Here is a 27,197-nt window from a genome sequence, read left to right as displayed (position 1 = left end):
GCTGTCATCTCAACTCACTTCCTCATTCTGATTTATTAAGCCTTCTCAAGAAATATATATAACCTAAACCAGAAGACAACTGTAAGTAACAAGCATTTGCAATGCAACAGGTCTCGCATTTACCCGAGTTTGAGCTATCGGCATTGTAAATGACAATGCCTTTTATTTATGTTTTGGTTTTTGAAGCATAAATAAAACGCATTGTCATTTACAATGCCAATAGCTCAAACTCGCGTAAATGCAAGACCTATTGCATTGCAAATGCTTGTTATATACTTCTTAATATGGGATGATTTTGAATGCTAAAGCTGAAAGTGTGAGCAGATCATATAGCCAGCACACAATATGATGAGACTGCGATGAATGGGGATTGAATTGACATGTACGCAAGTCTGGTAAGTATTGCACGTAAAAAAGAAACACGCCTTTCAGCTAAATGAAAACTTTGAAACCGACACCACCGAGATGTTAAGCTACAAAAAGCAAGTGTTTTCCAAAATGCCCCAAAATGTAGTTGTCATTTAAAAAACGTACAGACGTATAGCGCTATGATTGTTTTGTGAACTGAACACACGGCGAGATGTTTGAGTGAGAGTCAAAACATGCTATTCAGACACAAGAGAGGCATGGGTCGGTCGTCTTTATCGTTATCAAAAGGAAAACGTCCTGTTTATTCACAGTCTTGGGAAGGCCTGGTGCGTTCTCAAACAATAAGATATTTCTCTCAGGCAGGTTCTTATGCCACGGAGGTGTGACAAGCTGATACAGTACATATGAAGGGAGTTTTAAAACAAAAAAGCAACTGGGATTGGGGTTGGCACCCCTGTGCAGACACCTCGTTGTGGTCTGCAGCCAGGTCAGGTGACGGGGGATTCTAAGCACTATGAAAAGGATCAGACGGGAGCACAAAAGGACAGAAGACAGAATCCACCTGGTGAGTGATGACGCGCTGCCGTTCTGCCTTCTGATTGGTGGGTTCCCTCTCAGCCTTGAAGGTCTGGGAAGGGCTGGGCTCAGATCTCGTTTAGTTCCCATCAGGGCAGTTTTATTTAACGTGAAACCGACCCGAGGGAGCGCTTTACAGGTGCACCAGTTACATAACACAGGGACGCATTCATATTGTGAACAAGGGAAGGTGAAGCGATTTGCCTGGAATCACAGGTTGCTGAGCCAATGCCGAGACTCGAGTCTGATTGCCTAGTTCTAAAGTCAGCAGCTCTGTAATGACACATCCTCTCCCAGCCACTAACATCGAGGGCTTCTAGGCACTGAGTCTGAACACAGGCAGCGCTCACCACAGCAAGAGAAAACAAGGAAAATCCACTGTGCCGCATTTGTTTAATAAAAGGCTGCTATGGTTTGGAGAGCGTGCAAGATGCAACTGTATACAGAAGAGTACAGTTATGTGTATGAGGGTGTAGGAAAAGCTGAGCAAATAAGAGGTAAACATGGAAATGGGAGAAGACGAAAACAGTGGAAACAAGGGACACATCGAGAAGGAGGCTGCAATGCGCGCGTTGTGCAGAAACACCGCACGTGCACATCTTCTGTCCGTCCGCGTGCAAGTTTTGGCAGTAAATCTGCAGCGGCACCTATCTGATGTCACGTGTAATCCCACGCAGCGCGTGCACATCTTCTGTCCGTCCGCGTGCACGCTTTGGAATTCGTATTGATTCCAAAAGGCCCTCGCATGGCGAGAGCAGGGCATGCACGCTGCTAACGCCAGGCGAGACCTTAAAATTAGAAAGAAAATTATGTGACCCAAGCCTATGTTTAATTTCATATGTAATTAGGGACTTTACTCTTTCTACCGATTTTAAAGTTACGAGTCTAACAAGCTTCGCTTTCAGTCCCTCCTATTCAAGCTCTAGCGATCAAAATAAAACTCTCCTAACCAGACAACAATACAGTTACAAAAGAAGGCACCAGTGCCAGATTAAACCCTGTGGAGGCCCACAGACAGTCGAAATTTCGGGCCCCCTCGCAAATTATCTTCTAATACCTAAATGCATTGGATTTTTTTTACAAACTGGCAGCTGCCAGAAGATGAGCTTTCAAGAGACAAACTGTTATGTGAATGTCTCTGGTTTGTGTACTTTAAGTTGTATTTTCATCCGTTGTTCCAGGGCCCCTAAAAGGAGTGGGGTTTATAGGCCGGTGCCTACTTTGCCTAGTTGGTAATCCGGAACTGAAAGTCACAATATTCCAGGGATGCACTGTTATTGGACTAGGGCACCAGTCCTCTGTAACACTAACTGGTTGGTAAGCATGGTTTTGGCTTGGTGCATCATCACATTATTATTCGTTGCCAACGGCTTTACCCAAGTACACCTTCCCTAGCTCTGGTCCTTGGGCATCCCTGTTAACAGGGGTGTCTTCATTGTCTTTGGTCATTACACATATCTGTGACCAGGTGTACTTTCTATTAATGGTCCATACATATTGCTGTGACCAGATTTGCCTTCCTTACTCCTGGTCTATACGTATGGCACCATCCAGACACATTTTTTCTGCCTCTGATTGTCACGCATGTCTTCCCTATCCCTGTTCCATATCCATTACTGTCCCTAATGCTGTTTTTATTTATTTTTTCCAAATGCCTCCAACCAGGTGAACTCTCCCTATCTCTGCTCCTTACTTATAGCTGTATTCAGATGGCTTTCCCTACCACTTGTCCGTACGAATGGTTGCCACCAAGTTGTCCACATCTTTAGCTTGCTTTTAAGGATGGCTGTGAACAGAAGCCTCTCATCTATCTGTGGCCTATGTACATATCTGTGCCCAGCTGCTTCTCTATTAGTGGTCCATACACATGGCTGCGACCAATGCTTATCAGATTGTATTGATTTTATTCCATTTCATCAGGAACACCATGTTCTAGCTCTATGCTGTTAGCCTCCAAGTTGTATTTATCAATAGGTTGTGAAATAAAAGCCTTGGAATGAAAATACGTTTCCCCTATGACATGGAATCATCTATGACCAGGAGTGCCTCCCTATTCCTGGAGTATACACATGGCTGTGGCTAGATGGGCCTTCTCTGTCAATGGTCTATACACTTGGTGGTACCCAGCTGTACTCTGTATCGGTCTTCCATGCAACTGGCTGTGACCAGTTGTTTTTCCTATCCCTGGTCCATACACATGGTGGAGTCACTTCACTGATCCCTACTCATGCCTTTGAAATGGTGCGTCTTCCCTGCTCCTGGATGGTACAAATGGCTCTAACGAGGTGCCATGTCCTACAAGTATTTGACCAGGTGCCTCTTCCCATCAATGGTCTTTACAAAAGGCTGCCGACCATCCCTTTCCCTAGTCTACAAACATGGCTGTGAACATGTATCTCTAATCATAATCTAACTTTCATATGCTCAAAATACCTGACCAAAAGTATCTCTCTACCTGTGTTCTGTACACGTGGCTGTGACGAGGACTGTCTCCCTAGCCAGGGTTTGTGCACATGACAGTAAGCGAGAGTGTCTCCCTACCTGATGTATGTACACATGGCTGTGACAAGGACTGTCTCCTTAGCCATGGTTTGCACACATGATGGTGACCAGAGGTGTCTCCCTCCCTATGGTCTCTACACATGGCTGTGACCAAGTGTCTCTCTGCTCCTGGACAGTGCACATGGCTGTGACCTGGAACAGTGGCTTAACACAAAATGATGTCCCCCATGTAAAATGTGAGGAGGGCCCCTGAGTCTTCCATATTTCACAGATATTCATTGGCCGTGGGCTAAATGGGGGCCCCTTGGTGCCGCAGGGCCTGTGTTAGGCCCTTGACCTGGAGTAGTGTCTCCCTGCTCATGTCTTTACACATGGGTGTGCTCATGTGCCTTGTCTATCGCTTGTCTACACAAGTATTTGCTGCAAGGTTTATCTTTTCCATGACTAGGTAAGTCTCCCATATCGCACTCACAAGCACATGAATGAGCCCCTGCACTGACAGCTTATCTTTGCGCTGTGCACATGGCTGAATTTCTGAGAAGCTTGCTTATTATCCATGCTACGTGCATATACTTTTGCCAGCAATGATTCAGACACTGCTTACAGACCGGCTTCCACATTTCTGCTCATCACAGAGGAGTGTAATAACCCCCAAGCAGCTTATCCACTTCACCTCTCCAGTAATGCCTGTGAACCCGACCCACTTCCTGTGCACAGCTGTTCAGGCACTTTCTCTGTGCATCAGGGCTATTCTCAGCCACATTTGTCCTGTCCGCGGTGCCGCTGGGAAAGTGTCAACGGTAAACACACATGGCGCTGGAAGCATGTTTGAAGGGGGTGCTGCAGCACCCCCAGAGATACCATGCTGGAGTTCAGATAGTGAATAAGCAATAAAGATACCTTTCATTTTTGTCTTTATCTTCTCACTTTTCTGTGCTTTCCAAGACAGTTGTCATCAGTCAAGCTGCAGCTCATTCCTTTAACATGGAGATTGGTGTTTACTTTTCATTCCCTGACTACAAAGTGAGAGGATTTTGTAAAGTGAACTATGTGACAATCTTGCTGCAGTACAGGGAGTGTGAAAGGAAAGTTGTAGGATGTTATGTGCAAATGGTAATCATTCACTAAAACCCCATTTCCACACGTTGTTTATCAGTAAAACTGCATTTCAGTGCAAATATAGCGGTCATTTCAATGAAAAATGAGCTGCCTGTAAATGTCAGTTGTTGGACTTGGCCCTCCTGGCAGGTTCACCCCTGAACTTTTTTTGCTTTTATTGATGACATGGTGTAGTGATTTTGGGGTTTCTGCGCACTTTACCGCTGTGTCCCAGGGTAAAGTGCGTGCGTGTGTTGAGGTTGGCCTGCCCTCCCATAGGAATGCATGGGGAATGTATGTGTCCCTAGTAGTTCCTGATGCGTGGGGTGTGCAGGCCCGAGTTTGGTATGTGCGGATTCGTGTGATTGAATGCTGCGCGATGATGTGTGCGGCGTGCATGTACCTAGTATGGAAGTGCCACTTCTAGAAGTGGGCACTTCGGTGTGCAGTGTAAAATGTGTGCCTGTCGCGTGATTGGCTGAGTGAGGTCATGTGACGGGCTAGGGAATCCCCAGTCAGGAGGAGTCGCCCAGTGGTGAATGGGGAGATCAGCAGCTAGATGGGTGGGAGGAGTACACCTGGATCCTGAATAGGGCTGGGTTTTCCCCCACACAATGCTGGCTCCGCCCCCTGTGGTGCGACTGATGACCCTGGCCTGCTCTCTGAATAGGGAGAGGGGCTGAGCAAAACAAAGTGCTCAGGAACCAGTTGTATCTGGTTCGCCCCTTCCCTGCACCCTTGAGACAAAGGGATTTGGTGTATAAAAAGGGGCTGTGTCCCCTTACAAAATGTTCTTGTTCGTGTTCTTGTTCTGGACTTGAATCTACCAGGGGCGTGCTGCTGCTGGGGCTCAGGGGAAGGCTTGCCTCCCTGGGCCCTGCCCTGCCCCTGGTTGCCTGGAGGACCTTTCTTTGCTGGGAGCTTTTCTGCTCCATTTCTTTATGCCCAGGACTTCTTGGGACCCTTCTGCCTTTGCTGGGGGCTGTTCTGTCCCCCTGATACCTCCAGGACTTTTAGGACCTTTTGCTTTTCTTGAGATCACTTCTGACAAGGAAACCTGTACCAAGGACAAGAAGCCTGCTGATCTAAGGACTTGCCTCCCCTTTCTGCCAGAGTGCTGTTTTGCTGTGGAGGAACCTGAAAGCTGCTTCTTTATTTTTGCCAAGGAACAAGGAGAGAGGAACTTGGTGTGTACTCTCTACAACTTGCTAAGAAAATCTCCAAGGGCTGGAAGAGTGCCAGTCTCCTGTTGAAGTCACAGGGCCAAAGGACTTCACCATCTACTGAATTGCTGAATTGCTGGAAAGTGTTGTTTCCAGTACACAAGGGAAAATCTGCAGTCTCGACGCCGCCGACGCCGCCGAATCCAGCTCGACATCGTGAGTAACGGCTCCAGTGTCCCGAGCCTTCGACGCCGGCCGCCGGGCCCGATCGACGCCAGCAGCATCGCCAGTGAGCAGTGGGTATCGGCCCCAGTTCCAAGTGACCCCGTCTTGACGCCGGTATCAACGCCAGTGAGCAGTGGGTATCGGCCCCGGCTCCAAGTGACCCCGTCTCGACGCCGCTGCTGATCGCATCGACTCGACGCCCTTCTCGACGCCGTGAGCGCTGCTCCGGCCCGACATCTCTCGACGCCGCTGCAGATCGACCCGACTCCGAGGCACGATCGACGCCGACCTCGACGCCGACCTCTCGACGCCGTGGACCATCGTTTCTTCATTTTCCAAAGGTACTGTGTTTATGGGGTCTGTTGTAACTCCAGGCTCGACGTAGCGCTCCTCGCGGTCGACGCCGAAACTTGGGAATATCGTAGACTCGACGTCGTGTGACTCCCGTGGGGGTCACATTGTTGCCAAAGAACTGTGTTTCAGAAGAATATCTAAATTGGTTGCTAAAGGACTATTTCCTAAAGAAGGAACTTTTCCTGATCATTGTTACTTAGGCGCTTTTGCGCCTGTGCATTGCTGTGATGCTTGATGCCTTCCTAATATGATTTATACCATGCTTTGTGTACCCCTCTAGATGTATTTTTATCACTAGGAGGTTGTGTTACCTAGCATAGTGGTACTGGTTCCCTGCGTGAGATTCTCCTAAGGTGGTTAGGGTTGCGTAGGTGGTACTTACCTGTTACCAGTGGTTACTGATTGTGCGCTACGTCTTCTAATTGATGCTACAGTGATTATATGTGCTATGTTCTCAAAGTATTATTTCTACCAAGTGCTAATTCCTACAAAGTACTAGTTCTACAAAACGTGCTATGTCCAAAAAGTGCTTAGTCCTGACCGTGGTCCAGGTGGCCCTGTCTTGTACATATCCCTTGTAAATTCTACCCGTACCAGTGGCACTTTGTAAAGTATATATTTGTTATCTAATATGTTTTGCTATAATACAAAGGCTATTTTTATAGAATACCTTGTGTGGAGTTTCTTTTGTGGTGGGCCTTGGGTGTTGTTGCTGGGTGCGCGCGCAAACGCTTTACACATTGCCTCCCGGATAGGCCTGTCTGCTCGTGCCAAGCTACCAAGGGGGTGAGCAGGGGTTATCTTTGGCGTGTAACTTCCTTGCCCTGACTAGAGTGGTGGTTTCTGCCTGGCTTTGGCGCAAGCCTCAGCCAACCAGAAATCCCATTTCTAACATCAGTGCTTTAATGTATTTGTGGCAGTGTGCTTCAACATGCATCACCAGCTACGTACCACACCCATACCAATCTCCTGCAGAATGGGCGTGGCTCATTTGCTCTTTGTGTGATGTGTGAATCTTTCACAGTCACTATGACTTGGATGCTGTAACACTGATGGCAGCACCCCCACTCTGAAAATTGTTTCAGCACCACTGTAAACACACCCGTCCCCGCAGAGTGCCCTGTGGCTGAGCTGCCACTGTCTCTTTAATACTTTTGGGGTCCTCATAGCTGCCAAGTTTTCAGTTTCCATACGTGTGACATTTCCATATTTTTAGGGTATTTATGCATGACATTTCCACGCCTTATGAGTGACACGTAATCACAAGTAGAACAAAACATTTCTCTATGTTGAATGATAAAGCTTACAAAAATTAATCCTTTTTGCAATATAATGGTCTAAAAAGTGCCATTACCTCCCTTTCGTGTGGCACTGGTTTACACATTGACGTCATTTGGGAGTAGTCAGGGGTCATACCCGTGACATCTAGCATGCGCCCTGCTACGTCTGTTGCGACCCCTGGCCTCAGAGGGGGCAATCCCTGTGCCTCTTTCGAGGCCAGGGTATGCATAGGAAGTGCCAGGAGTAGCAGGGTGCAGGCTAGAGGTCACAGCTGCAACCCCTGACTACTCCCAAATGACGTCCATGTGTTTACAAACTGCCTTTAAAAGGCTCACAACATGAGGAATGCATGACTGAAAAGCTAAGATGGGAGGAACAAGGTGTAGAAAGAATATACAAGGCTGTTTTGGAGCTTTTTCAGGGACTTGCCCTTCTTCTTCACAGCTCCAGAACACACACACCTATGTCTCATTCTCTGCTACATCCACCAGTCTTGACTTTTTTTGGCAGTAGCGCTTAACATTATAGGACAGGTAGTTTTACTTGTCCCGTTACCGGTATGTTGTACCCGTCCCAGCATGGAAATTGCTATTGGACTAAAAGTCAGCTAGAAGAGTGGGTGTCACACTCCCAAAGACGGAAAGAGTCTTATTGACAAAAAGCACACTGCTCTTTGGGGAAAAAATCGAGACATCAGATACTAAACAAGTTCCAGGAAACAAAACTGTATATTTATAACTGCAGACAAATATGTATTTGTGGAAGGTAAAAAATAGAAATGCATCCATAACGAAATGCTCTATGCTGCTTTTCAGTTCGGACCTTCTGACTGCATTTCACTGCTGCTCATTGGCTAACATAAGGAGAAATGCCATTTCTCTCATGTGCTGCAGTGAGGGCCACACCACTCACAGACACTGCAGTGATGGCTTTACAGCTGAGCAGTGACCCGCACACCTCATCTCTCGGGCCAGCTCTGCTGTCTTAAGCAGGGCTGCTTGATACTGTTGGCGCCGTCCCATGGCAGGCGGCCTCTCTGGGGTCTCTCGGCCACAGCTCATGTTAGGGCTGCAGTCACTGCCCCTCCACCGCCAGGGGATAAACGGTATGAATGGAGGGCTTCACTGGTGAAGGCAAAGCTAAAATCTGTCTGGGATGGTGTAATGATGTCCTTATGGGCTGGAGGGGCGGCTGCAGCGAGGGGAAAACATCCTGTGCCTGAGCCTGCCAGCACAACCTCAATGCAAAAGACACACAGTTGATGGATGGAATGCAGAACAAATCAAAACATTCACCCCCAGTCAAGCGATCTGGGTTAAATCCTTCATTCTTTTGCTCACCATGCCACCCCAGTTTAGACCTGACCATATGCAAATCAGTCTTGACCCTGTGCCTCATGGGAACAGTCCAGCCCGAACTGCCAAGCCAGGTCCTCCCTGGACCAGAAAGAAGCATCCTGGGACCGTATTCGGGGTTTCACCCCTCATCACTCAGGATAGCTTGAATCCAGTGACACAGTGAACCGGGGACACACGTCTGGGTATACCCGGCGCACTTAGGGCTAAAAAGCAAAAGACACACAGTTGATGAACGGAATGCAGAACAAATCAAAACATTTACCCTCAACAGCACAGAACAGCATAAGAGTTGTGTACAACTATAACTGGGCAGGCTGGCAACAAGGGAAAATAAGACCTGCAAAGGTCAATGGTGCTGGTAAAATAGCAGGCCCCGTTGCCAAACAGATTGGGAAACATTGTAGCACTCACCCCTCTCAGCCCGGCTGAATGAGCAAGAGGCTCGAGCACCATGCAGCAAAGGCAATCTGAATGCGAGACGGAATGCTTTTGTTATACAGCTCATTCAGGGCCCGGCTACGGTCCCAGAGGAGCTATAAAGTGTGACCAATGCATTTTAGTGTGGTGCTGCGGACACTGGCACTAAAATGTGTTAGTCTAACACCTGATGAGTGGTGTTTGGCAGGGCTGGTGTGACCCTAGTATGAACAGTCACACAGACTAAGAGACGCGCTTCTGTTTCTCAGCGCTTCCACAGCCTAAGGTGCATCCATTTCACCCAATATCCATCCAAGTTAGTGCACGAATTTCAGAGAGCACTCATTGGAAACAAAGCGAGACAACCCGCTCAGTTTTGGAGCTCTGTCCTCTGAAAATCCTGTTCTAACTCTGAAGTGTTTTGGGTTACACACTTTCGACAGTGGAAAAGTATAAATAAGGCGTTCGTCTCTAGGTTGAGCCTGCGCAGCTGTTCACAATGCGCCTGCTCTCCTCGTCCTCAAATAGATAATAAAAACCCGTAAATAACAGCTGGGCGCCTCGTGTATCTGGATCAGAAAGAGTTAAACATTCTAATTAAATCCCACAATATTGAAACTAAAACCTGTGCTTTGCAATATCCTGGCTAATGCCAATGTTTGTGTTGTTACCAGGCACACTTTCCTATTTTCCCACAGGATGAATGGTGCAAGAGGTTACAGGGAAACAAAAGCACACCTTGCTTGGGAGCAAAATTAGGACACCTCAAGTGTTTGTTTGCGCTTAAGTAGTGTCCTCAAGGTACATGCCTATGCAGCACGGGGCGAAGCGGGGGCAGCAGGCCGAGGAGTCGAGTCCGGCGTGGGCTGCTGCACCGCGCGCGGGCTCCTTCCTGCGCGCACTTTCCATTGGCCCTCGCGCGCAGAGAGGGCTGAGCTGACGTCGCCGATTCCCGCGCGCCACCCGGGGTCCGCCAGGTCAGGGCTGACTCTGAGGCACGGAAGCTGGCAGCAGGGGTGTGCGCGTGCTGCTGCCACGCGCGACTACAGCTGCAGAGGCGCTCCGAGGCAGCGAGCGGAGGCGCCCGGCACGCGCTTGTGCGCTCTGTAGCAGCTGCCCTGCGCGCGGGGCTCTTCCCAGGGTCCCGGTCCGCGTGCGCCGACGCACCTCTCAGTGACCGGCACGTCACGTGGTAGGGCTTCTTGGGCGACCCCGGGCACTCCGACTGCCACACTAAGCCGGGGACTACCCGCACATTCTGCGGTCGGGAGAAAGCCTGCCAGATGTCCAGGAAATGATGGTTCTCCCAAGAGGAGTCGTAGAAAGCAGTCCGTGCCCATTGCAAGGCAGCAGGAAAAGCAGAGGTAACTCGCCAGTGCCCAGCACGCAAGGCAAACTACTTAACGTGAGTGAGAAGGACTCTGGGGTTGTGTTTGTAGTAGTTACATGGTTTTGTTTGTGCTACTGCGCAGTTTGCACCGTTTCGCTTTAACGTGCGATCATCACATGGATGCGTGCGCTTAAATAGAAGGAACTCATTTTCTTATATCACCTAATCAGGGAATTGAGTAACCCGCAGGTGCTGTATCTGTGTGGTGGGTTGTCTTCAAAGAACCAAGAGCAACAATATACCTATTCACATAAGAGTGTCCAGTTTTTGTGTGCCTTGGTTCTAGGGGTTAGCCTGTATGTGGGCTTCCTAATTGGCAGATAAGGGAGCCGAGGCACATGGACATAGATTACTTTATTTACATATCGTTAGCGTCCTTCTCATCTAACTTAGTGCCTTGTGAGCCCGGTCTTCGAGATACTGTCATAATGGTGAAAGAAGAGGCTAATTATTGAATTATGTACACATAAAGAAGCTGCAGAGAGCAGCCAACCCCTCCAAGCTCTATAATGCAATTTCCATTCGTAGACTGTTCTACTTTATTATGATAATGTTTAATGTTCCAATTTATTTTCATAAACTTATTTTCCTTCTCCTAGCAATAGTTGAACTTAGATCAAAAGGAGGAGACTGTAGGCTATAAGCAGTGATTGCTATTAAGTCTGGCAGCTGGTGCTGGAAGTTCCAAGTTGCATGGCTGCGATGAGAGATATTCTTTATCTGATGGAAAGGCGCTATGCCGTTCCCTCATAATAACCTGTGGCACATTTTGTTGGGGATTAGCTTAGCTGAACAGCGCGCTGTTCTTTGAATGCTTATATTTCGCTATCTCTGAGAAGGCACATGCTTAGAGAACATGCTGCGACAGGGAAAGAAAGGGTTCCGTTGCCCATGTCTGATTAGCACATCTCTTCTTCGCAGGAGTCTCCACGCAGAACTGGGTGAGCTGGGCTCCGGTTTTCCATCTCTTTGCCCAGGAAGATGCTGATACAAGTCCATCCAAGCCAATTTTTGGAGAATCACCTCTCGCTGGACAAGCCGGAGCAGCTCTGTGCCACCCCGGAGCTGCTGCCCTCCTCATTCATGACTGAGGCCCCCTCAACCCAGGTGGAGCTGGACTCTGCACTCGCCAACGCCACCAACGCCACCACCGAGTGTGGCGACGAGAGCCTACTCTACGGTGAGGTGGAGAAGATCATCATCGGAGTCGTGCTCTCCATCCTCACGCTGCTGACCATCGCCGGCAACGGGCTGGTCATCATCTCTGTCTGCATTGTCAAGAAGCTGCGGCAGCCCTCCAACTACCTGGTGGTGTCGCTGGCCGCAGCGGACCTGTCTGTAGCTTTGGCAGTCATGCCCTTCGTTATCATCACCGACCTGGTGGGGGGCGAGTGGCTCTTTGGCAAGGTCTTCTGCAACGTCTTCATAGCCATGGATGTAATGTGCTGCACCGCCTCCATCATGACCCTGTGTGTCATCAGCGTGGACAGGTGAGAGCTCATTGTGGTCAGCCAGGGAATGGCTAGAGGTGATGTGCTACACTAGTCCATTCATTCATTCCTTCATCATTCACAGGCATGCATGACTGAGTGTGCAAGGCAGCCAATGAGGCCAGTGACCAGAGGCGGACACTGTAGCTTTAAAAAGACTTTTGCTTATTTATTACAAACTACCCTTCTGGGGTGCCCATGCTCCTTGCAAAGTGTGTGCCAGAACTACTAACATCTAACATGCTTGGCACACATTTTATAATCTGCTGATTGGACCAACAGATTGGAAGCTGTTTCCTGCTTTCAAATCTTTGAAGTGAAAACACTAACCCCATGCAGTGACGCGTGGGAGGAGGGTGGGAGGGGTGGCTGGAAGGGTGGGGAGCACCATTCTGCTGGTAAGATAGGGCACGGGTGAGCGCTGCAGTTCATACATTTGGTTGAATCTGCACATCGACCTTTTCTCTTCTTCTCCGGGTAGACACATTGAGTATCACTCAATTAATTTTCTTGGCACTTTGCAATAAAGAACGTTGATAGAATTGATTCATTGTGTGATTCACAAATGGTTAAAAGTACTGTTGTTGTACTAAAAATGAAAAACTCAGATTTTGATACCTGGCTTTTGACTGACCTTGAATTTGGGCGGCGCACAAGCTCCAAAGACGTGTCATTGTCGGGGCTCCCAGGAGGGTGAAGCAAAGCCATGATCTCTTTGGAGTCAGAGGGTCGGGATAATGAGGGATGTTGTAACAAAGAGACGCAGTTCTGTCAATTTCGACTAATATTTCAAACAGGTAGGAGGTGAGGAGTTTATTAAACAACCGAGGCACACTTTTGGCTTCAAGGAAGATAGAAATCCCACTTCCCACTACTCCTGGTTTTGCAGGGCTGGTGGAAGCAGGGTCGTAGCTATCATTAGTTCAGCCATGGTAAGTGCAGCAGGTGCAGTGGCACAAGGCCGAGCCGCGTGAGCGACCCACTGCACCTCTGTAATGACAGTCTTCTACTGCCAAACCGCTGGGCCCCTCGTTCCCTGGCATTCATGGCTTCCCATGGCATTCACTGCAACCCCAAGAGTGTTAAAGGGGGAAATGTGGTGCCTTTTGGGGCAGCCCGAGTCCACGTCTGGATGGAGCTTTATGAACCAGACGTCTGTGGCATCGGTTCTGCTTCTTTTTTGGGGGAGCTGCCCGTTTCTTACCCAGGGATATGCAATGTATGAAGACCTGGGCACAAATCTACTCACTTTGGACGGTTTAGTTGAAATAAATCTCACTTTTACTTAGCTAAATTGAAAACACCAGGGAGACAGAATTGGGTTTTAGCAAATATGAAACAGGGATCTAGACATGTCTCTACCGAAAGATGCAAGGAATATACTGCCGGACTTTGATGGTAATTGTGTGATCTTAAACCATCATATGTTTCTGCCTGTTGTGCCAAAACTCTCTTCTGTCATTTTACACTCTGCACATTTCAACGTGAACGCGCTTACTTTTTTCTGAAACACCCCCATTCGCCTTCTGTAAACTCTCACTTCCTCACCCCGTTTACCCGTGCCTCAACATTCTTTAACATATCACATTTTACTTTTATCCATTGTTATTCCAAGGCTGAAGGACATACTATAAATACATTTCATGAGAATAATTTCTTTCCATGTAGCTGTCAACCACAGTTTTGCAATGAAGAGATCACGCTACTCTCCGATCCATGGTACTCCTTTTATCAACCTAAAATGAGTCATCCAGTATTCGAACCTGTGAGGTGCGGATAACACCCAGCTCTCAGCAGCACGTCTTTATCCCACTGAGCTTTCATATCCACTCGAAACAGCGATTCATCAGTCGTCAGAATCCCTTACTGCTGCTGGGCAGAGCTGGCTTTAGCCCTGGTGGCGCCTCCCAGGCACCAGTGACAGCCATCTCCACGGATTCCCTCGCTGCATCTCATCTCTCCCGAGCCCCTCTCTCGTTTGACTTCTTTCATAGCGCCACTCTTTCCAGTGCTGGGTATCACAGCACTTTACATCACACATACATTATACAGAGGCAATGAATGAATGTGTAAATCCATGCATAGGAAATGTTACAGAAGAGAATGGGGGTCACAAGGTCTAAGAGACATATGTCACCCATATTTGTAAGCATTGTATGTCAAGAGGGCTTCATCTGGAGAAACACATTTTGGGACAAATGTACTGTTTCTACCCAGCACCGAGCAGTAGCCAAAGTTGCTGCTCTTTGCTGTGTGAAAAGGCGAGAGCACAACGGGGTCATCTCTATCGCGACATGGCACTGTGAGGGCTTATCTTGGGCTGTCTTGCGCCAAGGCCTGGGTTTGTACGGATGTCAAGCGTAGGTTTTGTACTGCAAGAGCTCCCTTCAGTTTTGTACTGGAAGGCTATCCTTCCAGTACAATGATAGTAGATAAGGATGAGCATTCCAATCCATTGGTGGTTGTATGGGAATGTCCATGCACCACCCATGGTACGACCCCTTGACAAAGTAGTGCAAAGTTGAGCATACTGCGACTGCACATTACTACCCAAAGGGACCCTTTTTAAAAATCATTTGAATGACCAAAGATTGAAAAAAAGCAAACAGGTTCTAAAGCTAGACCTTGCAGTCTGCATGCACCACTTTGATACCAGTTCATAGCTCACTGTGTTATATGAAGTGCAAGTAACAGAATACTTTCTGTAGCAAACAGTAACCCACTGAGTTAGCTAAAAAAATAAAATCTGTGATATGCATGCTTCAAGTTGTAATTCACAGCAGGAGCATTACTCTCTATGCTACTTTTGTGGAGTGAAAGCTGTCACTGGACAAATAGATCTCTCCATCGAGTATGGAATCATCAGGGTCATCACGCTGTTGTCATCTTCACCGGAAAAACGCACCACACACAAATATCTCGGCAGGATCCTCTTATCTCTCCTCAGCCTGTCATGCACCCGGCACCCCCTTCGAATTTGGCGCCCGGTGCGATGGCACCTCCCTAAAGCTGGCGCTGTTGCCAGGTATTCTCCTGTGACTTCTGTAGAAAAATGTGAATACGAGTTATGCCTCATGCCATCATAGTCTAATATTTAATGACATGTAGATTTGTAGTTCCCTTACGTACATTATTAGCATCAAAACGTCGCGCAGGAATCCCACGAGCTGTAACCCGGGCCGGGGAAGGCGAAGCCGGATCCATTAGGGGCCCGGGCCAAACGCCGGCCGGAGGCGGGACCCTCCTCCCCCCGCACATATACATAGCCCGCTTGAAAGGGGGCGACTAGGGTTGGTCGCCCCAGGGCAAGCTCAACCCCCCCCCCCCAATCCGGGGGTGGGCTGACGAGGCGAGGGGGGAATAAATAGGGGGCAACGGGCCCAAGTAGGCACAAACCCCCCTCCTCGCAGTAGGAGGAGAAGGACCTGTGACTCAGAAGCCCAGACAGATGGCCCCTCCCTTCCCTGGAACTTGAGGAGGCTGGGTCCACGCAGCAACAAGAATAATTGCAAAGAGAAGGAATTATATTCGCATGAATATTAAGAGAGCAATAAGATAAACATGAATTTTTGCAAATGTATAAACATGTTATGTTGAATAAACTGCGACCTTTTTTGGCACCAAGGCACATTGTCAGTGGCTTGATGTGATGGGCATGAGGGACGCAGTTGTTTGAAGCAAGGGAGGGGGGGACAACTCACCTCCTGGAAGGGGTTTAGGTGTGAACAAGATTTTTCACTTTACAGCCTAGATTATCTAAACGTTAGGGCTACTTTATTCCACATATTTCTCAAAAATCCTATCAAGTTGTAGTTACTCCAACTCTCAAGCTTCAATTCCCTTCTCGTTATTTTATCTCATTGCTCGTCCTAGCCACTATTCATATAACTATAAAGCACCCAGGGATCTTATGGATTTATATTTGATGGTGATAACCTAGTAACTGTGAAGCAATAGTTTGGTGACTCGGTGGACTGATGTGTCCACTGCGTGGATCCGTGTTTCCTCCGAAAGGCACAGACTCCAATCCCAGCAGGTCTACTCAGCCTTTAATCCTTCTGAGGTTGATAAAACGAGTGTCATTTAGTTGGTTAGAAATAAGCATCTGTTGTCCGTCAACAGCGTCACCAGACCTTCCAGATGCCGGTAACAGTAATGGCTACAGGAGTAAAAAATAGTATCATGATGGAAATCTAGGGAGCCGATTAACAACAGTTTTGAAGTGACCTACTTATGCAGCTTTAGGAGTACTCCTGACTCATGCAGAGCCCCTGTACTACACCAGTAAGGTACACCTCTTCACAGACACACTTCTGTGACTTAAAACCTTAATACCTTGTTTGCATATGGGATCTGGTGGCTCAGTGCACTAATTCCTCTACCCTAGGGGTCTGTGCTCGGCCTCATGGTCACAGGTTCAAATCCTGGGGGTCTACTCACCCTTTCATCCTTCTGATGTTGATAAAATGAGTACCGTTGGGTAACAATAAACATCTATTAGTCAGCGCCAAGATACCTGTCAGCGTGAATGTACGCTTTACAAAATTCACGATATATATATATATAATGCTGCCCTATTAACCCAACCAGCCTGTTGTGCAAGTTTGATTGGATTTAGGTGTGAGTGAAAGGCAGGATTACTGCTCCAGCCTGTAGACTCTGTAGAGGACGAGGAATCTGCTGTACTATCTGCACCATTGTTATTAGACGTAGTAGGCTAGTTACTAGAGACAGGGCTATTCAGGCATGTTTAACTAACATAATTCATTTTATTACTTATGAACGCAAATGAAAAATATACATCTGTATGTTGCATAAAATAATGTGGTTGTAGATTTTGATGGCAGAGGTAAAAGCAAATCCACAGTACTGCTGATAGTACTGCAACAAGAATGCTGCGTTTCTACCATAAACCTAATACTGCTATGACAGTTTTAGATACTATGACTGTCCCTATTACTGCTATACTTACACCATATACCATTACTTGTGTCTATCCACTACTACTGTCACTATTACTGCTTCTACTCCCATTGGCACTATTACTACTCCCACTGTCACTACCACTTTTACTAGTAAAGTTCTAACTACCACTGGTACTTTACCTGCAAGAACTAAGACCATTACCACAAGTCGTGTTGTTACTGCTATTAGTACTATCCCAATGGTACTTAGTGTCCCACTGCTTCTGCCACTACTATTGCGGCTGCTAGGACTAATAATACTGGTACCATTACTCCCAATCCTATTGTTACTGCTAGTAGTACTAGTCCTACTGGTACTACTGATGCTGCTTGAACTGCTACTAGTACCACAAAGGTGACATGCATCACTGGCAAAGTTTGGGCACCTGTCTCACTTTTTTTGCTGGTATTTTCCATCCCGCATAGAATGTACACAAACGCATTCCCTGAGCCTGTGTACATGATGCCAGAGCTCATGTGAGTGACATAGGGAAAGCTCCTCGCAGACATCTGTGGACTAACAAGGGAAGCTTTTAAGTCTGATAGTCCATGCTGTGACCCCACTCATTAGCTAGTGTTGTCAAGCACCCTTGCAGTAAATATCGACAGCAGGGCCTGGTGATAATGCATGCCCCCATTCCTACACAGATATTAGTGTACACACAAGGACACTGACACTCATCAGAGGAGTCGATAACACCGGGTAATAATGGATGCCCCCTTCCTCCATTGATATGGGTGCGTATTCAGGGAACGCAACTTCTCATCAGAGAGGCTGATAACAGCGGGTCATAATGCATGCCCTCATTTCTTCAAAGATATGGGTGTACACGGAGGGACACTGCCACTCAACAGAGAGGTCCATAACACCAGGCAATAATGGATACCCTCATTCCTTCAAAGATATATGTGTGTAGAGGCAGGGACACTGTCTCTCATCAGAGAGGTCGATAACGCCAGGTAATAATGGATGCCCACATTCTTTCATAGATTTGGGTGTACATGCAGGGACACTGCCTCTCACCAAGAGGGGCCGATAACTCCTGGCAGTAATGGATGCCCCCATTTCTCCATAGTTATGGGTGCATATTTGTTCTTGCCTGGTTGGATTAGCGGAGTAGATAGATCACAGTTGTCTCAAGCTTAACACTGGGAAAACTGAGGTCCTGATCTTAGGGAAACAATCATCTATCTGCTTGGTGGCCAGATGCTCTAGGGCCAGTACTGATTCCCAAGCAGAAAGTAAAAAATCTTGGTATCTGGTTTGATACTAATCTCACATTTTAAAGTAGGATAACCAGTCTTGCTGGGAATTGTTTCGACATTCTAATAATGCTGAAAAAAAAAATTATGGGTCTTGTTAGACTTAGCATCCGTGTTGTGTGGTTTCCCCTGACTTTTTGCGTCTACCTCCTGCATTTTTGACTGTTTACTAGATTTGGTTTTTGCTGGCTTAGATGCTTTGGGCACTTTGCCACTACTGATCAGTGTCAAAGCGCAAGGGCTCCCTGTGTAAATTGTGACTATGATTGATTATCCATGATTGGCATATTTGATATACTGGTAAGGCCCTAGTAAAGTGCACTGAGTGTGCCAGGGCCTGTAAAGCAAATGCTACTAGTGGGCTTGCTGCACTAGTTGTGCCACCTAAATGAGTAGCCCTATAAATGTGTCTCAGACCTGCCACTGCAGTATCTGCGCACACAGTCTCAGACTGCCATGTCATCCCGGCAAGTGCACCCACTTGGTAGGCACTAACCTTCCCTTTTCTTACATGTAAGGCACCCATGAGTAGGGCCAAGGTACCCCCAGGGGCAGGGTGCAGTGTATGTGAAAGATAGGACATGTACTGGTGTGTTTTACATGTCCTGATAGTGAAATGCTGTGTATTTCGTTTTTCACTGTTGAAATACTATCTGTCCCATAGACTATCATTGGAGCTGCACTGTAACATTTTTAGATAGAAGTGTAACTTTCAATTGGGAACAGCTAGAGATTTGGAGTTTAGGCTCTCTAAACTTAGAATTGATTAAAACATCTTTTAGTCAAGGTGAGTTTAAAATTGGGTGTTTGAAAATGCCACTTTTAGAAAGTGGGCATTTTGTTGTTCAACCGCCCTGTGTGCCTCTTCCTGTTTGTGTATTCACTGTTTTGTTTTGGAGTGACAGGAGCTGGTGAATGTGCATTCACTCTACTCTAGACATTCACAAGGGGGGTTGAGGTGTGTCCTGCCTTTCCTGGGTGACCCATAGCCAGGCTGAATAGACCATTCTGCAGTCAGAATGGTGGGAGGATTTTTCTCTAGCACCTGAAAGGCTATGTCTGCTCTGCACAATGCTGTCTCCACTTCCTGTTGTGAAGCTGGACTGGGGAGGATAGAACTGGTGTTACTGAGGTCAGAGATTCTTGCAACAAAGACTATAAAGACAAAATGGGGTAAAATATTGGACCTAAAACCCCAGAACTTTAGATCACTTCTGGAATCAAGAGGAACCTCTGCTACGGAAGAAGAGTTGAATAGCTGTTAAGGAGGAGTACTGCCCCTTTGCTGTGTGTTGCTTTGCTGGGCTGGCCTGCAGTTGCTGCTTCTACCAAGGAGAGGACAAAGACTGGAACTATGCTGTGAACCTACTTGTGAAGAATCTCCAACAACACAGAGCGGGAAGAAATTTCCTCGATCCACGGTCGTGTGGTCGAAGAGTTGACGCAGCGCTTGCCAGTGGCTGAAAATGCACTGCACATCGAGTACGACATCCGAGATCACTGCACCGAATCCGACACAGGCCCTGCTTTGCAGCTGAAAGAATCGACCCATAGTGGGACCGCGGCTGAAGAAATCAACGCAGCCCCTGTTTGCCGTTGCTGCATCAATCTCCAGGGTGTCCCAGATTTCTACGCATGGCACCAGTGCAGGATGTTTTCTGGTGCATCATCCGCAGACCAGAGCTGTCTGGAATCGATGTATCACTTCCCCCTCCTGTGAGGATTCGGCGCATCACTTCTCCTGCATGCAGAAGAACTGTTGCAACACCTCCCCAAGGACTCAAGAACTGACGCTTAGCTTTGTTTTTTGACGCTTCCCTTCTCTGCAGCTGTTTGGCCTTGTGAATTTTGACGCACCTAAAGATACATTGTGTAAAATCACTCATCCATGGATTTCTGTGGACAGAATTGCTTGAAACCTTTAAAAGTCAGATTTTGAATTGTGTATGTTGGATTTTTGTCCTTTTAGGCTTGTTTGGTTTAGATAAAGATACTTTATTTTTCTAAACTGGTGTGGTGCAGTGCTTTATTTGAGCTGGTGGTTTCCGGTGCTCAGCACCGGCACCTAATTATCAATACCACACTTAGGACAGTCTGCCACATGGTGGTGCTGATCATCTAATTTAGAGATGAGCAGATCAACGGTTGATTATAAATATAATATACATAAAAAAATACTAATACCTGCCTCCCCAGCCACTCCTGTAGCTGTGGGGACCTGGAATAATATCAACTGTCACACTTGCAGGAAAGAGAGATGGTTGGTAGTTGTTTTGGCAGCAATGACAGGGGCGACGGGTGCTGCAAGCTGCAGTGGCCTCCTGTCAGAGACCTGGCACTTACTAATTTAACAAATTAAGTTATGGTGTGGTGTACATGTGTTGTGTTTTCACTGTGTCACCGTGTGCCTGCGTGCTAATACTTTACACATTGTCTTTGGGATAAGCCTGTCTCCAAGAGGTGAGCAGGGGTTATCTAGAGTGTGTAACTCCCTTATCCTGACCAGAAGCAAGGGCCCTCCTTGGACAAGGTGCATACCTCTGCCAACTAGAGACCCTCATTTCTAACAGCTCTCCTTCTAGAAGCTGCCAGAAAACTGTAGTCCAGGCACTGGTCTTATCCAGGCTGGACTATTGTAATATACTCTGTCTTGGAGCCCCCCAAGGCAAAGAAGCTCCAAAGGGTGCAGATTGCTGAGGCGCATTCACTGCTGAACATCCCCAGACACTCGTCCATGGGTCCAGCTCTAGCTAAACTTCATTGGCTCCTGTTGAGAAAGAGAGTGACTTTCAAAGCCATGTGCTTTTGCCAGAAAATATTTAATGATAAAAGCCCCCGATATCTGCATTCACTGGTTAAGCCTTATCGACCCAGCAGAAGTCTTAGTTCTGTAGAAGCAGCACTTATGGTGTTTCTGAGTGTGAAAAGAGCACAAATGAGAAGTCGCTCTTTTAGGTACGTGGCTTCTAAATTATGAAATACTTTGCCTCTGAATCTGAGGCAGTGGCTTTTCAGTAGGTTGTCTATGGCGTTTTAGACGCCTGTGGTGTTGAATCCCTAACGCATGAACACTCCGTTTGGGGTAACCAGGCGCTCTATACATTTCTATATTATCATCATTATTATTATCATATGCAGGAACGCTGCTCCTCATCAGAGAGGTAATAATGCATGCCCCCATTCCTTCAACGATACGGAGTTACATGCGTGGATACTGCCGCTGACCAGAGGAGTCAATGACACCAGGCAAAGAGACTTCCACAGTGAAAATAGAATTTGGGCCTAGTCACTAAAAGGACATTTTTTAGCATTACATTTCTATGTCTAACTTTTAAATACCATGGACACAGCCATGACCTACATATGTGGTGACTTATTAATATTTATAAGGGAGGGTTTGCCTATCAAGAGTTAGTTTAACAGGTAGTACTGCAGACTTAAACTGCAGCAGTTAGGCTTTACTGGTAGGCCTGAAGCCATAGTTTCTCATGGCACAATAAGTGACGCAACCCACAGGTGACATTTAAGCCATGCACTAGGGCCTGATGAGTAATGTCACACACAGAGAGTCAAACAAATGAATCAGTCCATGGAATGGAAGTAATCATGCACAAAAAGATCAATAGTTTTCTGTCTGTATTTATCTGTAAAAATCAGTAAAAACTGAAAACGTGAATCCCTAAGTATAACCAGCATTACAATCCCCCCTATTACTATCACCATGTCAGGATTCCATCATCCTACCACTGGGTGGCCATCATGCAGGCAATGGGAGGTTCTGGCTTTAGACTTGTTTTTTTTACAATATATAAGTGTGTGCTAAATTGATGACAGCCATTTAGATGATATGGTCATCTAGTTCTCTTGTTTATGCACATCTCCCATAGTTTTTAGTTACAAATGGAGGAAAAATGCAATGGAACATATCCATCACTTAATCCACCTTTATATAACATCACAACCTTTTTCTTGTAGTTCAACTCTCTAAATAGCCCTGTACTGCTTCTCCATGGACAGAAAAGGTGTGAGTGGATCGGGAAGAAGCAAGAGAAGTGATAAACCCTCCCCCATATAATAGTACAGTTTAATTTATTCACGCTTTGACACTCTCTCCAGATAAGGATACACTTATATACACAAGAGAAACAACCCCTTATATATAATACCATTGCAAAAAAGTTCTGGCTGTTTGACACATCTTGAATCCCTCCAGACTCTGAGCTCTTCTAAAGCAAGCTCATGATGAGCAAACGCTCTGCCATATTTGGCCAAGTAAATGTTAAACCGAACACCATACTACGGTTTACTAACAGCTTCCCAGGAGCTTGGGTAGCGATTAAGTCAACTCAAAGTCTTCAGATGTGTGAGCTGTCCAAGGCCCTCTTACGTGAAGCTAATTTGTCAGTTTCTTGCAATTCCAAATTTACTTGTGTCCAGAAGTGGTACCCTAACCAACACAGCCTCATATATTCTGATTATTTCTAAATGATCGAAGCGTGGTTTGGCATTGTATTTTTCGTGCCTCATTGCATTATATTGGAGCTGTTATTGATCCCAATTTAGAGAAGCTTTGTATTTAGAGTCTGCCACAACCTGGGCACATTCACGCGTTGGCACTCTGAACTGCGACAGGGGTGGGACTGCGCTGCCTCGCTGCGGTTTACCCTCGGCCTCTACTGGGGCATCAACTGGGCTTTATCAAACACTTCCGCTGACTCCGAATATAGCTTATTCCCAACTTCTGAACTGAAAAAATAACACGCATGGGTAATCACAATTATTACTAACGTTATCTCTTAGCTAGTCAACTATAGATTGCTTTATTGCCAAAGTCAATAGAACGCATGTTTTCGAGTTGAGAAGGCTATGATAGCATCCTACAAACATATCTGTATCCTGCCGGCTGCAAACACGTGTCTACAGCAGGTGCATGAACCCAATGTTCTGTCTTACTGCAGGATTAAATGTACCCCAAGCATGATTAGTAACACTATTTTTCCCTTTCACGCCTGTTTAATTTTTCTTGCGCTTGATACTCACCCTCCTTTTCTTTCACACTGGATGAGGCGCCCTCCTTGTTCCAACAGACTCTTTTCGGCTTGTTATGTCTGGCTGACTAGGCAGCTGTCTTGAAGACACATTGTTACTAATTCTGGGCATTGTACTTATTGTGGGTTTTACCTCTTCGGAGAGATGTATCCCCCCTCGCCTCAGTCTGTTGGCTTTTGTTGTATCATTCTACCTCCTTGGAGTGCTTGCATTGCCATACGTCTGTTTTGTATCTTAGAAAAATACAATTATCACACATTCAGTGCTTTACCTCATGCATACAGAAAGCAATCTGTCTCGATTTTTTTTTTTTTTTACATGAGTAGAATTTTAAAAATGTTTTTATCTGGACTGATGTGTGAGCCTGACTGTAAGGGGTATATCAAACAATAGGGCAACCCACTCAACCCCAAGGAATTGGGTATAATGTATATCACACAAATAATCCTTGAGGATTTATTCAACTTATATCAATCAATTCAATAGTCACCGCAGTGAGCTTAATTTATCAAATACTCAGATATAGAAAAATATATATACAAAAAGAGGACCACAGTTCATTCTTTTGTATTTGTTTTCATCTGAAATGAATCTTTTTACTTCATAAATATTGTCATTTGTTTCATACATGTACATCCGAAATACACAAATTAAATTCAAACATTGGCAACACAAACTACTGTCTTAATATAGAATATCAGCAGTAGTTATTGACACTTTTCTCTCCAATATATACCATCCACAGTTGGTTATATAATTTCAGCAATTGTAATATATATTGACACCAAATGAAATTTCTTTGCGTCAAAACAGTGTCATAGCGTCGACGTTTCGGTCTCTTTATCTGTAAGGTTATCCACCGAGACCATCATCAGGACCAAAGTTGCACCATGTATCTAGTACAGAAATACATACATATAATAATTACCACATAATTTTCAACAACATCTGAGTAATACTTAAAGTATTGTCATACACCGAAGGAAGACAGGTCAGTAGGTGTAGTCTCTTAACACCAAAATGGGTGCACAAGTACTAAAACCCCAAGAATTATATAGCCACCAGTGTACAAAACACAGACCACAAAATAAACCGTGCATTATAAATAATGTCACACTTGTACCTTAGAAACACCCTGTTGTGCAAACACTATAAATCACTTACTCCTTCAATAATGATTTCTCTCTCATTAAATCGTATCGTTTTGCAAGGGAGCACTAAATTTAAAAAGACAACCAAAAGTTATATTAAAAACGACTCTGCAGTCCCAATCCTTAGAACAAGAAAACACCTGAACAACACTATGGCAGACGATTACTTACAATGAAGCAGCTGCTTGCATCAGTGCTTCCGTATTCTGAAAATAACCAAAAACAATGAAGTCAAAAAACGGTCCACTCGGACACCTCTCACTATTCCCTAATAGCGCTAGACTTGTATAACTATATCGCGTGTCCAATTTACCTCATAGGCTACCAAGTCGCCATCTCCCGTTCCACTCGCCAAACCAGTCCGAGCAGCAAACTCGGAACAAGGCGGAAGTTGATTATATATCCGGTAGTGTCATAGACTCCCAAAAACAGCCGCTTTCTGGTGGGAATGAATCGGCCATATTGGAGTGTAGTACATATTGACTGTAAAATCTGTCATTCACCAGTATCAACCAAAAATATAAATACAAAAGGCATTGTAGCCAGAACTCTCTAGTAATTGATCTCCCCACTATTGAGCCGTTATAATAGCGCTTCAGTCTAGAATAACCGATAGTATGAACCACATATCGGTTTATCTTATCGCTCTCCATTTTTTAAAAAGGACTGTAATTACAGACAGACGATGTCCCAGATCCAGATAGTGTGCCAAACATTTCATAACGCACTATACGGGTGATGTGGCCAATCCTCAGAAAACTTATGCTGCTCAGAAAACTCTCGTGAAGTCTCATACGCTCAAACACACTAATGTAAAACAATAGTAATCATGGCTCATTAGAAACACAGAAGAAACACAAAAGTTTCGTCTATACCAGATGGCTATATAGTTCACAAAGTTGCCAAAGTTTGCCATTCAATGTATGAATTAAGGCCCCTCTCCACTGTTTTAGCAGACCAAATCCACCTGTTTTCCTTCAATGTAAGCGCTCTATCCACATTTTGTCTACGTTTTGTGTTTTTAACAGTCTCTAACACAAACCATTTCATTTCTGAGGGAGTATGTTCTTTTGTCATGTAGTGTTCCACCAGGGGTGCTGTGACTACCTTGCATCTAATGCGAGACTGATGCTGAATTATGCGCTTTTTGATCTCTTGTGTCGTTTTACCAATATAAAAAACAGCACAGGGGCATTCAATACAATAGATCACATTCCTGGTACGGCAATTTGTATGTTGCCGCAATGTCCATTCTTTTCCATTTATGACACAAGATTTAACCATCGAAGAAAAATACAATTATCACACATTCAGTGCTTTACCTCATGCATACAGAAAGCAATCTGTCTCGATTTTTTTTTTTTTTTTTACATGAGTAGAATTTTAAAAATGTTTTTATCTGGACTGATGTGTGAGCCTGACTGTAAGGGGGCCACCTAATTGCTTTTTTTGTCTTTATACATTGGGACAGGCTGACCCCAAATGACCATCCCATTTTGACCAGCACCACGTCCATCTTTTTGCTATTGTAACTGCTGCTCTTCAGCTGCCGGGTGTCAGTGTACGCTTTCAGCACACCCAGCAGCTCCAATGACGGTATGCATAATGCTCCCACGGGGCACGTGTTCAAAAACCATAGCCTCTGGTGGGAGCATTATAGGAAGCATCACTGGAGCTGTAGGGCATGCTGAAAGTAGGCATATTGTAGTGTGCTCCAATCGAATGTTTTTCTATAAATCACATGACCAGGCACATTAACTATTGTCCGCCTGCACAGCACACCTCTCCTCCTGTTTGCTCTTGAATTTACTCGTTCACTTCACAGCTCTCTATTCCTCTTTTCCTCCAAGCTCCCTCCTACTCAACACCATCCATGACCACTTCCCACACCTTCATTACCGTTACAGTTAACTTCACCATGTTTATCACTACAAGAACTATTACCATTACTACCACCACCATTATGACCCCACCATTACCACTCTTACCATTAGCAACATCACTTTACCACTACCACCATTATAACTAGAGCTCTCATTTTTATGGTATTCATTTTTTGGGCATTTCCATCTGTATTTATTTTTTGCCGATTGTTTCTGTATTTATCCATTTTTAGTTTGTGGTTTCTATATAAATGAAGCTGCAATGTTTTTTTCTACATTTATTTGACTGATAAATGTACACTCGCATTTGATTGTCCAAAAGGTTTCAGCAGTACACAGTGCAATAGCATTATCTGAAAACACTTGCATTGTAGAATAGCATGAATAACTGTAGATCTGCACTCAATTAAGCTTAAATAGGAAATCTATTGTCTATTTTAATCTCCCCTACCTCTCAATCTGTACACCTACTGACCTAGTGCTCATGACGTGACAGTAGAAAAAATCATCCAAAAAAGGCCTATTGTCTGTATTTAAAAATAAATACAGACAGGAAAATCAATAGTTTTCTGTCTGTATTTATCTGTAAAAATCAGTAAAAACGGAAAACGTGAATTCCTAATTATAACCAGCATTATAATCCCCCCTATTACTAACACCATGT

The 27,197-nt window shown here is 45.6% G+C and overlaps 1 protein-coding gene across 2 annotated transcripts in view; it reads left to right on the top strand.

Annotated features, from left to right (window-relative positions):
- Positions 1 to 10,225: 10,225 nt before the first annotated feature.
- The window catches only part of LOC146863264 (5-hydroxytryptamine receptor 7-like), a 265,872-nt gene continuing 248,900 nt past the window's right edge, over positions 10,226 to 27,197 (top strand). The window contains exons 1-2 of one of the 2 annotated variants that reach the window (XM_085642686.1): positions 10,226 to 10,748; positions 11,655 to 12,223. In XM_085642686.1, coding sequence (XP_085498812.1) covers positions 11,715 to 12,223 — 509 coding nt within the window. In that variant the 5' untranslated portion in view covers positions 10,226 to 10,748; positions 11,655 to 11,714. The remainder of the gene's footprint in view (positions 10,749 to 11,654; positions 12,224 to 27,197) is intronic. The other variant, XM_085642687.1, reaches the window with a different exon arrangement.

This window comes from Triturus cristatus, chromosome 2_2 (genome assembly GCF_964204655.1).
Source record: "Triturus cristatus chromosome 2_2, aTriCri1.1, whole genome shotgun sequence".
Classification (NCBI taxonomy): Eukaryota; Metazoa; Chordata; class Amphibia; order Caudata; family Salamandridae; genus Triturus; species Triturus cristatus.
The sequence above is the reverse complement of the archived record's forward strand: the minus strand, read 5'-3'. Positions and strand labels throughout refer to the sequence as shown.